The sequence below is a fragment of the Sinocyclocheilus grahami genome, unplaced genomic scaffold (genome assembly GCF_001515645.1).
Source record: "Sinocyclocheilus grahami isolate Dianchi unplaced genomic scaffold, SAMN03320097.WGS_v1.1 scaffold428.1, whole genome shotgun sequence".
Taxonomy (NCBI): Eukaryota; Metazoa; Chordata; class Actinopteri; order Cypriniformes; family Cyprinidae; genus Sinocyclocheilus; species Sinocyclocheilus grahami.
The window spans coordinates 353,064-365,607 of NW_015505607.1; the positions used below are offsets into that span (position 1 = coordinate 353,064).

General features: G+C 38.5%; 2 protein-coding genes across 2 annotated transcripts; one reads left to right on the forward strand and one right to left on the reverse strand.

Moving 5' to 3' along the window:
- The first annotated feature begins 49 nt into the window (after positions 1 to 49).
- On the forward strand, positions 50 to 4,049 carry LOC107551636 (serine/threonine-protein kinase Chk1-like). Its single transcript, XM_016233321.1, has 12 exons — positions 50 to 132; positions 211 to 434; positions 548 to 612; positions 719 to 788; positions 1,598 to 1,786; positions 1,872 to 1,976; positions 2,188 to 2,283; positions 2,374 to 2,455; positions 2,579 to 2,744; positions 3,042 to 3,173; positions 3,283 to 3,384; positions 3,587 to 4,049. Exons 1-12 carry the CDS (start codon positions 68 to 70, stop codon positions 3,677 to 3,679), a joined length of 1,389 nt encoding a protein of 462 aa, XP_016088807.1. The 5' UTR covers positions 50 to 67; the 3' UTR covers positions 3,680 to 4,049.
- A 57-nt stretch (positions 4,050 to 4,106) lies between these two features.
- On the reverse strand, positions 4,107 to 9,803 carry LOC107551634 (carcinoembryonic antigen-related cell adhesion molecule 5-like). The gene is made up of 12 exons (XM_016233315.1): positions 9,734 to 9,803; positions 9,076 to 9,429; positions 8,374 to 8,652; positions 7,985 to 8,260; positions 7,011 to 7,268; positions 6,666 to 6,926; positions 6,288 to 6,578; positions 5,791 to 6,099; positions 5,089 to 5,211; positions 4,969 to 4,993; positions 4,780 to 4,886; positions 4,107 to 4,681 (listed from the first exon to the last, which is right to left on the reverse strand). Exons 1-12 carry the CDS (start codon positions 9,801 to 9,803, stop codon positions 4,581 to 4,583), a joined length of 2,454 nt encoding a protein of 817 aa, XP_016088801.1. The 3' UTR covers positions 4,107 to 4,580.
- Positions 9,804 to 12,544: the final 2,741 nt, after the last annotated feature.

Consider the following 12,544-nt stretch of genomic DNA (forward strand, 5'->3'; position numbering starts at 1 on the left):
CTGAAATGCCCATATTTAAGTTGAATAATATGCAAGGATGTTCTGACTTGTGCCCACAGGTCAGATCATGGCTGTGCCTTTTGTTAAAGACTGGGATGTGGTGCAGACCCTTGGAGAGGGGGCGTATGGAGAGTAAGTGACCAGTGTCCTTTTTATCAGTCTCAAACTGATTCGTCTTAAAATGTATTAATCTACTTCAAATTGTTGTAGGGTGCGACTGCTGGTCAACAAGAAGACAGAAGAGGCCGTGGCGGTGAAAGTTGTGGACATGGCAAAAGCCAAGGATTGTGTAGAGAATGTGAAGAAGGAGGTTTGCGTATGCAAGATGCTTTCACACCCAAATATCGTACGTTTCTTTGGGCACAGGAGTGAGGGGACCACACAGTACATCTTCCTGGAGTACTGTAGCGGAGGAGAGCTCTTTGACAGAATCGGTGAGCTAAACATAGATTAGGACATATTACCTGGGTTTCTCCAGTACAATGTAGATCTGAGGAGTCTGAATGTTTGCGATGAGCAAATATTGAAGATTCTGTATTTCTGACAGAGCCAGACGTTGGGATGCCAGAAAAGGAGGCGCACCGGTTTTTTCAGCAGCTAATAGCTGGTGTGGTAAGTGTCAGTTTTGTGAATATTTTTCTTTGACTCCGGTGTGTTCGTGAGCAGTTTACTATCCATAGCTGCCTTTGTTGTAAAACTAGATCTCTCTCACTTACAGGAATATCTTCACAGTGTTGGGATTACACATCGTGACATAAAGCCTGAGAATATTCTTCTTGATGATAAAGGTACCTCTGAGTGGTCTTGTGTTAAATGTGATTATAAAACAGATTCTGGCTTCTGATTGGTCAGTGCAACGTTCCAGCCAGCCACACTAATATGTGTAATGGTGATAGCTGTGACATAAAACTTCATGGCACCCATAAAATTGTATTCTGTTATTATTAATATGTCAGGAATATATCTTTTGGGGTCTGGGGACTCCCAGGGGGCAAGGAAGTGCTAGGGAGCCCATGGAAAAATGTAAATAATAATAAATATAATAATCAAGTAAATAATAAATATTAAAAATAAAAATAAGATTTAGTGCTTAAAATTAAATCATCATTAAAATAAATGTTAAAAAATGACCGAAATAAAATAAAAAAATGTAATTTAATAGTACAGTGCTATAGTAAGTAGGAAACCTAAATAATGTACCATAATAGAAACTAAATATTTTCAAAATAATATTTTTCACATAATATTAACTTTTTCACAGTATAAACTGGGTTTTATATAAGAAAAATATATAGTTGCTTAAGATGGGTCCGTGGCATCTAAAAGATTAAAAACCTATGTTCTAGTGGATAGATGTAATGCATCTAATGAGTTTGTTTTATAAATTAAACTAATATTTATAATACGTTATTTTCTATTTCTTCTTCTCTTCCTAATCTTGTTGTCTCATAAACCTGGAATTATGAATATTGTCACTTTGGATAAAAGTGTCTGCTAAATGCATAAATGTAAATGCTAATTTTAATAACATTTGTGTATTATTAATTACATTTACTATATCATTATATTTATATATCCTATTTATGTTTTCGCTCAGATAATCTGAAGATTTCTGATTTCGGACTGGCTACCATGTTCCGCAACCGTGGCCGGGAGCGGGCGTTGACCCGTTTGTGTGGCACTCTGCCCTATGTTGCCCCTGAGCTGATGTCACGCTCAGCATTCCACGCTCAACCTGCGGACACTTGGGCTTGTGGCATTGTGCTCACTGCAATGTTAGCTGGAGGTAGGAAAACAGTATTCAGTGTGTATCAGTCAGAGACTGCATCTTTGTGGAGAGTTTTGCTATTGTAAGCTGCATTTTTCCATAGAGTTACCATGGGACCAGCCGAGTGAAAACTGTCAGGAGTATTTGGATTGGCTAGAGAAGAAAATCTACCTCACACCCTGGAAGAAAATTGATGCTGTTCCACTGAGTAAGCTTCTTAAGAGATTCAGTTAAGAGATTCTTTAATTCAGTATATTTCTGTATTTAATTGAATTTTCTTTCAGTGTTCAATTAGACCAGACTTGTTGACTCTTTTGACTTGGGCCAGAAAGCAACCACCCAGAACACCTGCACAAATGCACAGAAACATGTTTTAAAACACCTGTGATGCTGAAGTTTGTGTTTCATTTTCTTTTCAGGTCTGCTATCTAAGATATTACTGCATAATCCAGAGGACAGGTTCACCATTCCAGAAATTAAGAAACACCGCTGGTTTATCAGTAGTTTCAAATCAGGTACTGCTTTCAAAGATCAGCACAGTAATTGTGATTGTGAGTCTTTCGAAAATGTTTGTGATTCTTTTGGATCTGAATTTTTGACCACAGCAGTAAAACGACAGAGTGAAACACCAGTAAACAAGATGCATAGGGCTGACTCTGAGCTCTCACAGTTGAGACGAAAAAACAGGTCAGTACGACAAATCAATACACAAGACAGCTGACTTGATATTTAGTACAAATACAAATTGTACAGTAAGGGCTGTATTATGGTCTAAGAAGCACATCCATCACTACCTGTGTGTTTCTGCAGTGATGAAAGAGCACAGATCTCCAGCTCTCAGCCTGAGCCGCAGGGATTGTGGGAGGAGAAGGAGGTTACGGTACACACTGATGTCAGTGTCAGCTTTTCACAGCCTGCCTGTCCTGACCACATGCTGCTGGGCAGCCAACTGCTTGGCACACCGGGTGCCAGCCAGGTAACCTGTTCTATAAAATGAGTATCAGTTATAGTATGCTGAAGTATTTATTATGACTCAGTTATTTCTGTCAGATATATTTGCTCTTATTTCGTAGTAGTGTTTCAATTTTGTGTCACTCATATTGTTGTGATTTCGTTATTACATTTTTTAACTTTTTTTATTTTATTAAACTAATTAGATTATTAAACTAATTGGTTATGGGTAATTATTATTATATTTGTGTACCCATTCATTTAATGAATAATGGATTTTTGTTAAATACTTTCGAAAAAATGCTTGTTTATTTATTTTCAGAGCCCATGGCAGCGGTTGGTGAGAAGGATGACCAGGTTCTTTACTACGGTAAAGGCAGAACCATCTTGCATTGCTCTCCGTGATGCCTGTATTGCTATGGGTCACACATGGAAACAGAGCTGCACCAATCAGGTAAATAGATAAAACAATCAGTTGTAACATTTAAAGCATTTGAAATCCTTGCACTAAATCTTGAACCGTATAATGCACTGATCTTATCTCTTTTTCTCTCTTTTCATAGGCAACAGTGTCCACAATGGATCGCCGCAATAACAAGCTGATTTTCATAGTGCACTTCCTGGAAATGGAGGAACGCATTTTAGTAGATTTCCGTCTGTCAAAGGTGAAAACAAGCCAAACCATTGAATTACTTCTATGCTATCATTACCATTAATTGCATATACTACACTATGATGATTCTAAATTAACTGCTCATACAACTAAAACTAATATCAAAGAATCTTTGAGTGAAGAATAATATTTATAATATCATTGATATGAATAGTTAAGCTCTGTCTTCTCAAAACTATTCTTTTGTGTTCCAGGGCGACGGTTTGGAATTCAAGAGGATATTCCTGAAACTAAAACTGAAGCTGTCTGACATTATTAGTAACCAAAAGGTTTTGCCTTTGAATTGATGCGTCCACATTTTTACATGCAAAGTCTGCTTTCACACATGAGTACACAGGTACACTAAGTTTTATGATCGGGGAACGTATATGTCTGTTTTTCTGATTTGTGTGTGAAGGATTGAGGAGAAGCTATTCATTCGTGGTCCGTTACTTATGAAGAGAGGGTTTAATTTCTGCCCCTTAAAAAGATTCTGAATGTGAAAAAAAAAATTGAAAATAAATCTGTCATTAATCATGCTGTTTGGCTTGGTCAGCTGTTTAAATGATAAAACGTAGAAAGGAAGATCTTTTTTTGGAGCATGTAACATGACCATAGTGCAACTTGCTTTAGACAGTTCAATGTCTAGAGAGAATTAAATAAACAGCAGTAATGTTCCACCTTCATTTTATTAAGCGTTGAGAGTTCAGAAAAGTGCATTTTGCTTGCAAGGACCATTTGTTCAAAAATATCAAACTGTCATAGTTTATCTCATCCCATGTTATTTAGAAGCAGCTGAAATCAGTTTAGTTCATTGTAAATAGACACATGGAAGGGGAATGCAAAGGTACTCAAGTAATGTGTGTATCGATGTAGAAAGATTGCTGAAAATGTGCTTTGTATTACCTCAGAAGTAAATGGTTTAATGTAGCAAAAATTATAACAATCCTGCTGTTAATGGACAAAATTTGCTTGTATTTTAGTCATACCAAAACCAGGTTTATTAGCCGACCTGGAGCTGTTATCGAAATGGGAGAGGCTTGCTAGTAAACTCTTAAATTGATATTAGTATAAAATTACATTCAACACACACACAAAAAATTCCTTTCTTTGTTTACTTCTATTGATGAAAATGTGTTTCTGATCCCCAAAGTGCATCATCCTGTAGTAAATGTATGGTAATAAACATGATTATGGTCAGCCTTATGTTTAGCTTGAGGCCATGACAGTTATAGTTACGTTGACTGGCTCCTCGCCAGGGGGAAGGTTTGTAGGTGTTGCAGTTGGCCTTGGCAGTGCCATTGATGCCGCTACAAGAAAAAGTATTTTATTTTCATTGTTAAAGTGAAACATTATCATTTTGTTTTTGGTATGAGTTGGATGAACAAGTGTCAACAGCATGAGGTACCTGGACTAGCTGATTGGCTTGGCTGTCCTGTACCTCTCTCCCCCTCAGCTGTTCCGCTAACCTCATCCTCGGGAAAGTTAATGTTCTCTCTAGACTGGCTGTTCTGCCTGAAAATCACAAATAATATTAAAGTAGTAAAAAAACACAACAACAATCAAATCACTGTAAAATATCAATTGTTAAACATACCTTCCAAATATCAAGTCATGAAGCCCTGCAAAGTGTGAAAGTTGTATTAGCATGCAACCATGTTAGAGGGTTAACCAACCAATATTTGATTTCTTGTAACATTAAAGATGTGTAACTCACGTGAGTTATTGTTGCGGTTCCGTACCACATACATGAAGAGCAGTATAGTGATTATTGTTGCTATGATCATGCCCCCGATGGCTGCCCCAATCACAGCTGGGTAGGCATTGAAGGGAGGGTCGGCTGGAAGACAGCATACCTATTTCAGCTTCATAAAATCTGTGTCACAATTGCATAGTTTACCATGGCAATTGGACATTTTTTATAAGAGTTTACTCTTTATACATTACAAGTGTAATGTATATTACTGGATTTTGGGAATAAGCTTAAACATTTGGGTTAATTCATTGTTTCAGCATTATTAGCATATACGATTATACGCACTTTCTTTAGAGGTAAGTTATCAGACAGAATGAGTAGATAAAGTAACCTCAGGAAAGATCAAAGGGCAAGTTAACAGGCAGATCATGTAAGAGGAAAGGATCAGAAGAATGTGTGGGTATGGAAGTGGTCAAGTGATTGTGCATTTCACCTGAATGGGCAACAAAATAAACAACAGCATTAGATTTTCAGTGGTAAAAAATAAAATAGTAAAAAGGTAATTTCCGCAACAACAAAAAAACACTCCAATCTTAAACATTTTCTAACGGCATCAATTTATATCTGGCCTTTCTTGGGTATTTTGATGTAAATGATTGTTATCCATGTTTAGATGTGCACTGATTATAACTGATATTCAATGCCCTTTGTAAGTGTTCTCACCTGGGCTCTTCATCTCTGAAGGGTTTCCAGTAGTGAGGTGGTTGATGGCAGTAACACGAAATGCATAGGTTCCGATGGGATCCAGATTGTTGATTTGGTAGTGTCGGGAATCTTGCTCTAGATCTACCAGTTTCTGCCAGGGAAGGTTGCTGTTTCTTTTTTTCACAGGTTCAGGGAGCCTCTGGCGCTCGATAAAGAACCCGGTGAGGTCACCCTCGGTCTGGAGATTCCACTCTAGGTCAACATCTGTTCTTTGACGACTGTTGTAAATAATCCTACTGATGCTTATATTTGGGGGCATTGGGTACCCTGAAACAGGTCAAATTAAAAAGTCAATCATATATATGTAAAACCAGTTAATATAACCAATGAGTGAGCTACTGGAGTTGAGAAAGACAGCATGCATCCTTGTATTATCTACCTTGTATAGTATACCTGTGTATTATAAGTATCTCAAGTACTGAGATTATCAGTGTAATGTTTACAGGCTTGCTTACTCTTCACCATCAGCATAATGGGGATCTCTGCCCCACCGACAGCATTGGTGGCTGAACACCAGTAATGGCCACTGTCTGTCTTGCTGTCCGTTTCCCGCACTGTCAAGTTGGTCCAGGCAGCAGCTCGCTCCAGGACGTACTTCTTAGGAATCTCATTCACGTGCTGTTTCAGGTTGTTGTACCAGGTGATCTCAGTGACGGGGTAGTTTCTACTTAAGATACAGGTGAGCTGGGCATCACTGCCCTCATAGACGGTCATCATACTGCGCTGGGTCACTAGGACTGGCGCCTCTAAAGACAGTAAAAAAAGACTGTTTTAAAAGGATTGTTTCACAGTTTTAAAAAAGTGCAGAAAAATAATAATCGACTCTTTCTTACCCAGTTTTAAAACACACTGTTTAGTCTCCTTAGCCAATGGATGTTTTGCATAACATACAAAGTCTTTGCCACTGTAGGAAGCACTTGACCGCAAAACCAGGATGTTTGCATTCTCCTCAGATGTGCCTTGCATGTTCCCTGAGCTGGAGGCCCACCACACCAGGGCTCGAGGAAACCCACCTTCCCAGGAGCAGGATAGCATTAGGTACTCATTGTTTCGAGTTGCATATGCAGAACACTTTGGCTCACCGTAGGGCATCCCTGGGAAAAAAAAGAAAGTACAAACTATTTACTGACCTTTTGTTGATCTCAAAGTGAACAAGGTGTTCTTGGTTTTACACTTACACGTTCTGACACTGCAGCTTGTGATTTCATTCGATGCGATGTGTGAGCCTTGGCACATGAAGTTAGAGTTGTTTGCAGTCCCTTGACCTTTCTGAATCTTGGTGATGTTTGTGAGTCCCTCGCGCTCTTCTCCAAACACATATGGGGTCCATCTCAAAGAGGCTGCAGGGATACCGCCCTCCCAGGTACAGTGGAGGGCCAGGTCAGTGTGATTGTTAACTGGTAGGATTGAGCAAATCGGAGCGCCATCTGGAGGATCTGTGGGAACAAAATCATTGTGTAACACAGGGCAGTGAAATGGATCTTAGGTCATTTGGGCCAATTTAGGAAACTGATAGAGACAGAGAAGCTTTCTTGAAATTGAGCCAAACGAAGAGGTCAGATTAGGTGTCTATTATTTATCTACACAGTGGTAACAGCTAGTCGACTTCTAGAAAAGTTCAGGAGTACTGAAATACTGCATTGGTATCTGTTAAAAAACATCACCCATTAGGATAGGCCTTATTCTTGCTATTACTGAGCCAAATTTAAAGTCATATCATGAGAAGGTGTTGCTGTGTTAGTATACAGTATTGGTGGGGTTGTTAGTACCCCGGTCAGTCAAGAATAGATGTACATTCAAGGAATGAAGGGAAGATTGAAGTGTTATGACAAAACAATACAAGGCCACCAGGCCTTTCTTGACTTGTCATAGCACAGAAACAATCACACCAGCTGTATACCTTCAGCTCTCAGAACTGTCCTTCACCTCCTCCAGATGCACGTCGACAATCGGCCACTCTGGAAGTCTGACACCTTTGTTTACGTAACTGTCTGTACCTTCGTGTGAGCGTGTTAGTGTGAAGGAAAAGGTGTAAGAGGAAGCAACAGCAAGAAATTACAGAAGGAAACTTGAAGAAGCTATAGAAGGACAGGTTGAAGAAACAGCAAAGGTGGCCACCAGAATCCAGGCAGGGATTTGTGGGAGCACTCACAGTAAACGGTGAGGGTGATGGTTTTCCTGGAGCGGGTGTTGAGGTAAGTGTTCTGAGCCAGGCATGCATAGTGGCCCGTGTGCATACGTAGGATCCTTGTGATGGTGTACTGTGGACCCGTGAACACCTGGGAGTTATTGTAGAACCAGACGTACTGACTTGGGGGATTAGAAGAAGCTTGACACAGGAGAGAAACTGTCTCTCTTTCCAAGGCAGAATAACCCCGCTCCGTCACTGAAAAAGGGGTGACATCAATCTGAGGCTGGTCTGGACCAACTGAAAAAGAGCCATAGATTTTTACCTAGGATATTGCTTTTGAAATTGCACACACTAAATCGATATGATGCACCAAACTTTCATATTTCAAAAAATACTTGGGAGTCTCTTACAAATGGTGTCAAGCCAGACTCGGTCACTGCGCTGCTGGTTGACCTGGTTGCTGGCAATACACCTGTACCATCCAGTGTGATTTCGGTTGACATCAGTGACATTAAATCGGTTGTCATCATAGATCTCGGCTACGGTGGTGAGCTGGCTTTCCCGGCTCTCCTGTTCCCATATGTAATTAATAGGCCCCGTGCCATTCTCCAGGCCACAGCGCATGATCACTGACGTGCCCTCCACTGGCGAAGAGTCACTCATCACAATGTAAGGATTGGTCACTGGCACTATAAAAATAATTACAAAATGGAGCCTCGTTACTGATAAACCATGAAAGAGTGGCTGCAAAATATGCTAACTTTACTAGCACAACTTAAACAATAAAAAAGTTAATGTTGTTTCAGTTGAACCTTTTCTTTGTTTCCTTTTTTTGTTTCTTTCTGTTGGAAATTACCTTTACATTTATTCATTTAGCAGATAGTAACATCAGACAGTTCATGCCAATATCATTATAAGTTATACTTAACCAGTTATACTTAACTAGCAATATAACAACAATAGTTTTGATGTATATGCTAGTTAAGAAGAACATATGCTGGTAATTTAGGGTTTCTGCACCACCCTAAATGTCAGGGCCAACCTAAATTAACCTTGAACTTAGTCAGCCATTGTTCAAATCAGTACTTATACATCCCCTGATTACCACTGACCTAAAACGCGCAGAAATACGTAGTAGTAATACAGCTTGGCTCCTTCAGGGGTATCATACAGTGCCTGGCAGGTATACACTCCTTCTGCAGCCAGAGGAAGCTTCTCAATGGACAGAGAGGCGCTGTTGCTGATTACTGTCAGATTACCCAAGTCATTGGCTAATTTCTGTATTTTAGGACCCTTCCCAAAGTTGTACACTATGGCACGGATGGTGTCTGTGCCTGGTTTGGTGAAGCCCCAGATGAAGACATCAGGCAAGGTAGGGCCACACTCCAAGATCACTCCACGTCCCACCACGCCATTGGTTCTGGTCTCACTGTATACCACCTGCCCCGGGTCCAAGATCTCTACGCCTGGAAGAGCACACACAACATTTCGAAGGTGGCATTGCTCCAAGTTATTATTAGCATTGATTAAGTTACAAAGGGTACGTTATGAGTGGATTTCTTTCCACTTGCATTTTGACAGTGTGAATATATATAATTTTTCTCATTTTGGTCTGCAAACACTAAAAAAAATCCACAAATCAGAGTCTGAACAAGAAAACAAATACTTCCAATCAAGTGGTACAGTTAACAAATATATGATTGGAAGTATTGGTTGACAGCACTAAACAGAATATTAAAAAATATAAAAAATGGTTGTTGATATTCTTACCTTGAAGGTAGAGGGGTAGAAATAAAACAGCCAGGCAAATGAAATGCACCCCTAAAACTATGTGGACCATGGTGCCATGACTCTCATATCCAATGCCTTGACCAAGATGTAAAAAAGCACAATAACCGTCTCCAAAATAAGAATAAAAAAATATAGCGAGAGAAATATCCAATAAATATTATGTGACCTCTCTGAGCTTATGATTACTGCCGAAGTCCACAAGCTCAATGAGAGAAAGAGGCAACTGAGTCTTTCTAAACTGATTTGGCTTCAATAATTCACAAACCTCTGTGTACAAGAATACAGTGGAGTGGAGTAGAAAGGTTTAGGATGACACAATGATAGCTGTGTCTCATATATTATTGAAGGTGGCGGGATGGATGGCCGTTCTTGCATGCCATCACCCACAGTGAGAAAGAAAAAACTTCTGATACATGCTGAGTTCCAACACAATGATTTATTCTCTTATATAAATAAAAAAACATGTGCTAATAATAAATAACAGTGCATTAATAATGGTCTTATAGCATTAACGAATTCAGTAAGTTGTTTCAGTAAGACATCTTTTTCATCAATCTGGATTTGGTTACTATCCATGCAATCCATGTCTAACTACCAAAATGTTTTAGTGCACACTGCATATAAATGTAGGTTGCGGCAAATGTGCAATTAAAAAATTTGGATTCCAGGATTAGTTAGCCAGGTTCACAGCCTGATGAGATGCACTTTAATCACAGATCCTGGTTCTTCTCTGAGCTCATCCCTCTCTGGGTTTGAGGTCAGAATTATACTAGTGTGTGTGTGTGTTTCCATCCATGACAGCTCAGCCAAGCAGAGGAAACAGAGTGCTCCCTACATTCATTCATGAGTTTCTCATGTTACACTTGCATAAACACACCAGGTAGGACAGTTAAGAATGCAAGGGTGCACACCCATATACTGTACACAGATGCCAATGAAAATGATTATATGATAGATATGACATGACCATTGTGTATGCATATAAATCTGTATTTTTGTTGAACATTTGTGAACATTTGTTTGAATGCCATGCATTAGATTAGTGTGATTTTTGTGGATGTAGTAGGCAGTTCCCCTCAGAGTAACCACAGATATCAGTTCATCACATTAATCATGAACATGCTCCACTAACGTTTCAGTATCTCAGTGTCTAAAATAGTATGGATATTATAGTTTTAAACATGAGATCTATTGTTTTATTCATTTAAATCTATCCATCTAAAACCCTTTTGTTTATGTGTGTGTTGTATTTCTTTAAATGAACCTATAATTGATTTGATATTTTGTTATCTAATGCAATGACATTCAAAAGTTTTCGTCTTTGCGGTTCTGATACAAGTTTTACAGAAGTTTTATCGGTCTGAGCACAAGAAGTTTACAGCTGCTTCACTGCTCATACACTCATACAAATAGTTCATAATCTGATTTCTGTCATGACAACTCTCGGAGGGATTGGCATGGTAATGTACATGACAATGTTAATGTATTTGGTCTTGGCAGAATAGATCTGCTACGATGCTGCTGCTGCGGCAGAGCAAGTACCGAGACTTGCTACTGCCAATACATCCACAACATGCTGCTGTGAGCATGTAAGAAATACTGCTGCTGCACGTATAACACATATGAATAACCCCCATATAGCATACATGAATCACTCCGTAGCAGATCTATACAGGTGGAGCTGGGGAAGTTGGAGGGTTTCTGAGGTGTGCTGCCAACTGCTACAGCAAACAAAAGCCAGGTATTTGACTATTGAGCAGCGAGCTCATTGGCTACAGGAGAACAGGAGAGAACCAATCAGCTGCCGTGTGACAATGATGTCACCAGGTCAGATTGAGCTAGACCTATCGGACTGCGCCATCTAGAGTTTCATGCTAGAACTCTGTATTTATGTGATTAGCGCAAATCAGTTCTGTAACCAGACAAACCAGTTGTGATCTGTCATGTTATGTTCACACCAGATGGCATACAGTATGTCATGTATATTAAATGCAATCTATAAATAGGTTTAATCAGATTACTATTTCATTATAAATATTGTGTAATCATCACAATCACTTCCTTATAACGTTTTGTATTGCATTGCATCATCATATCCTGCAAAAATGCAAGAAGAATATTCAAACTTATCAGTTATAATCAGACATACTAAACCTAAAAAAAAAATATTGAAGCCAATGTTTATTTATATATTTATGTATTTATTAGTAGAAAAAAAAGAACCAAAAAATCACAAGTGGTTAAAATATTTAAATATTACATCATTAACAGCTTATTCAATACCATATGGTTACTGTAACAACACACAAATACATAAAATGTAATCCATCACATTTTTGCACACTTTCTTGTGCTCTATACACTATATAAATGCTCCTTACATGGTGATTAGAATTGCAGTGCATGGATGAACTTTGTACCATTGTGCATGAATGTCACAAAGCATAATGTAAACAATAATAAAGGACAAATTACCAAAGAGATTCACAGTTCTACATAAATACTTCCTGGAATTTGCTGGTGTGCATGTAAACCCCCCTCACATATATATACAGCATATATAGTTTAAAGATGCAAAGAAATATGAATAATTATTATTTTGTGAAGTATTGGTCAGATTATGTGATTGTTGCAAGTTTCACTAATTACAAAAGCAGCAAAAACACCCATTTTAATAAAACACAATTAAATACAGTAGTAAATATAATTTTTTTTTTTTACATATGTTTATTTATTTTTTATTTTTTAAATAAGATTTTAAAAATAAATTACATTCATTATTTTAATTAC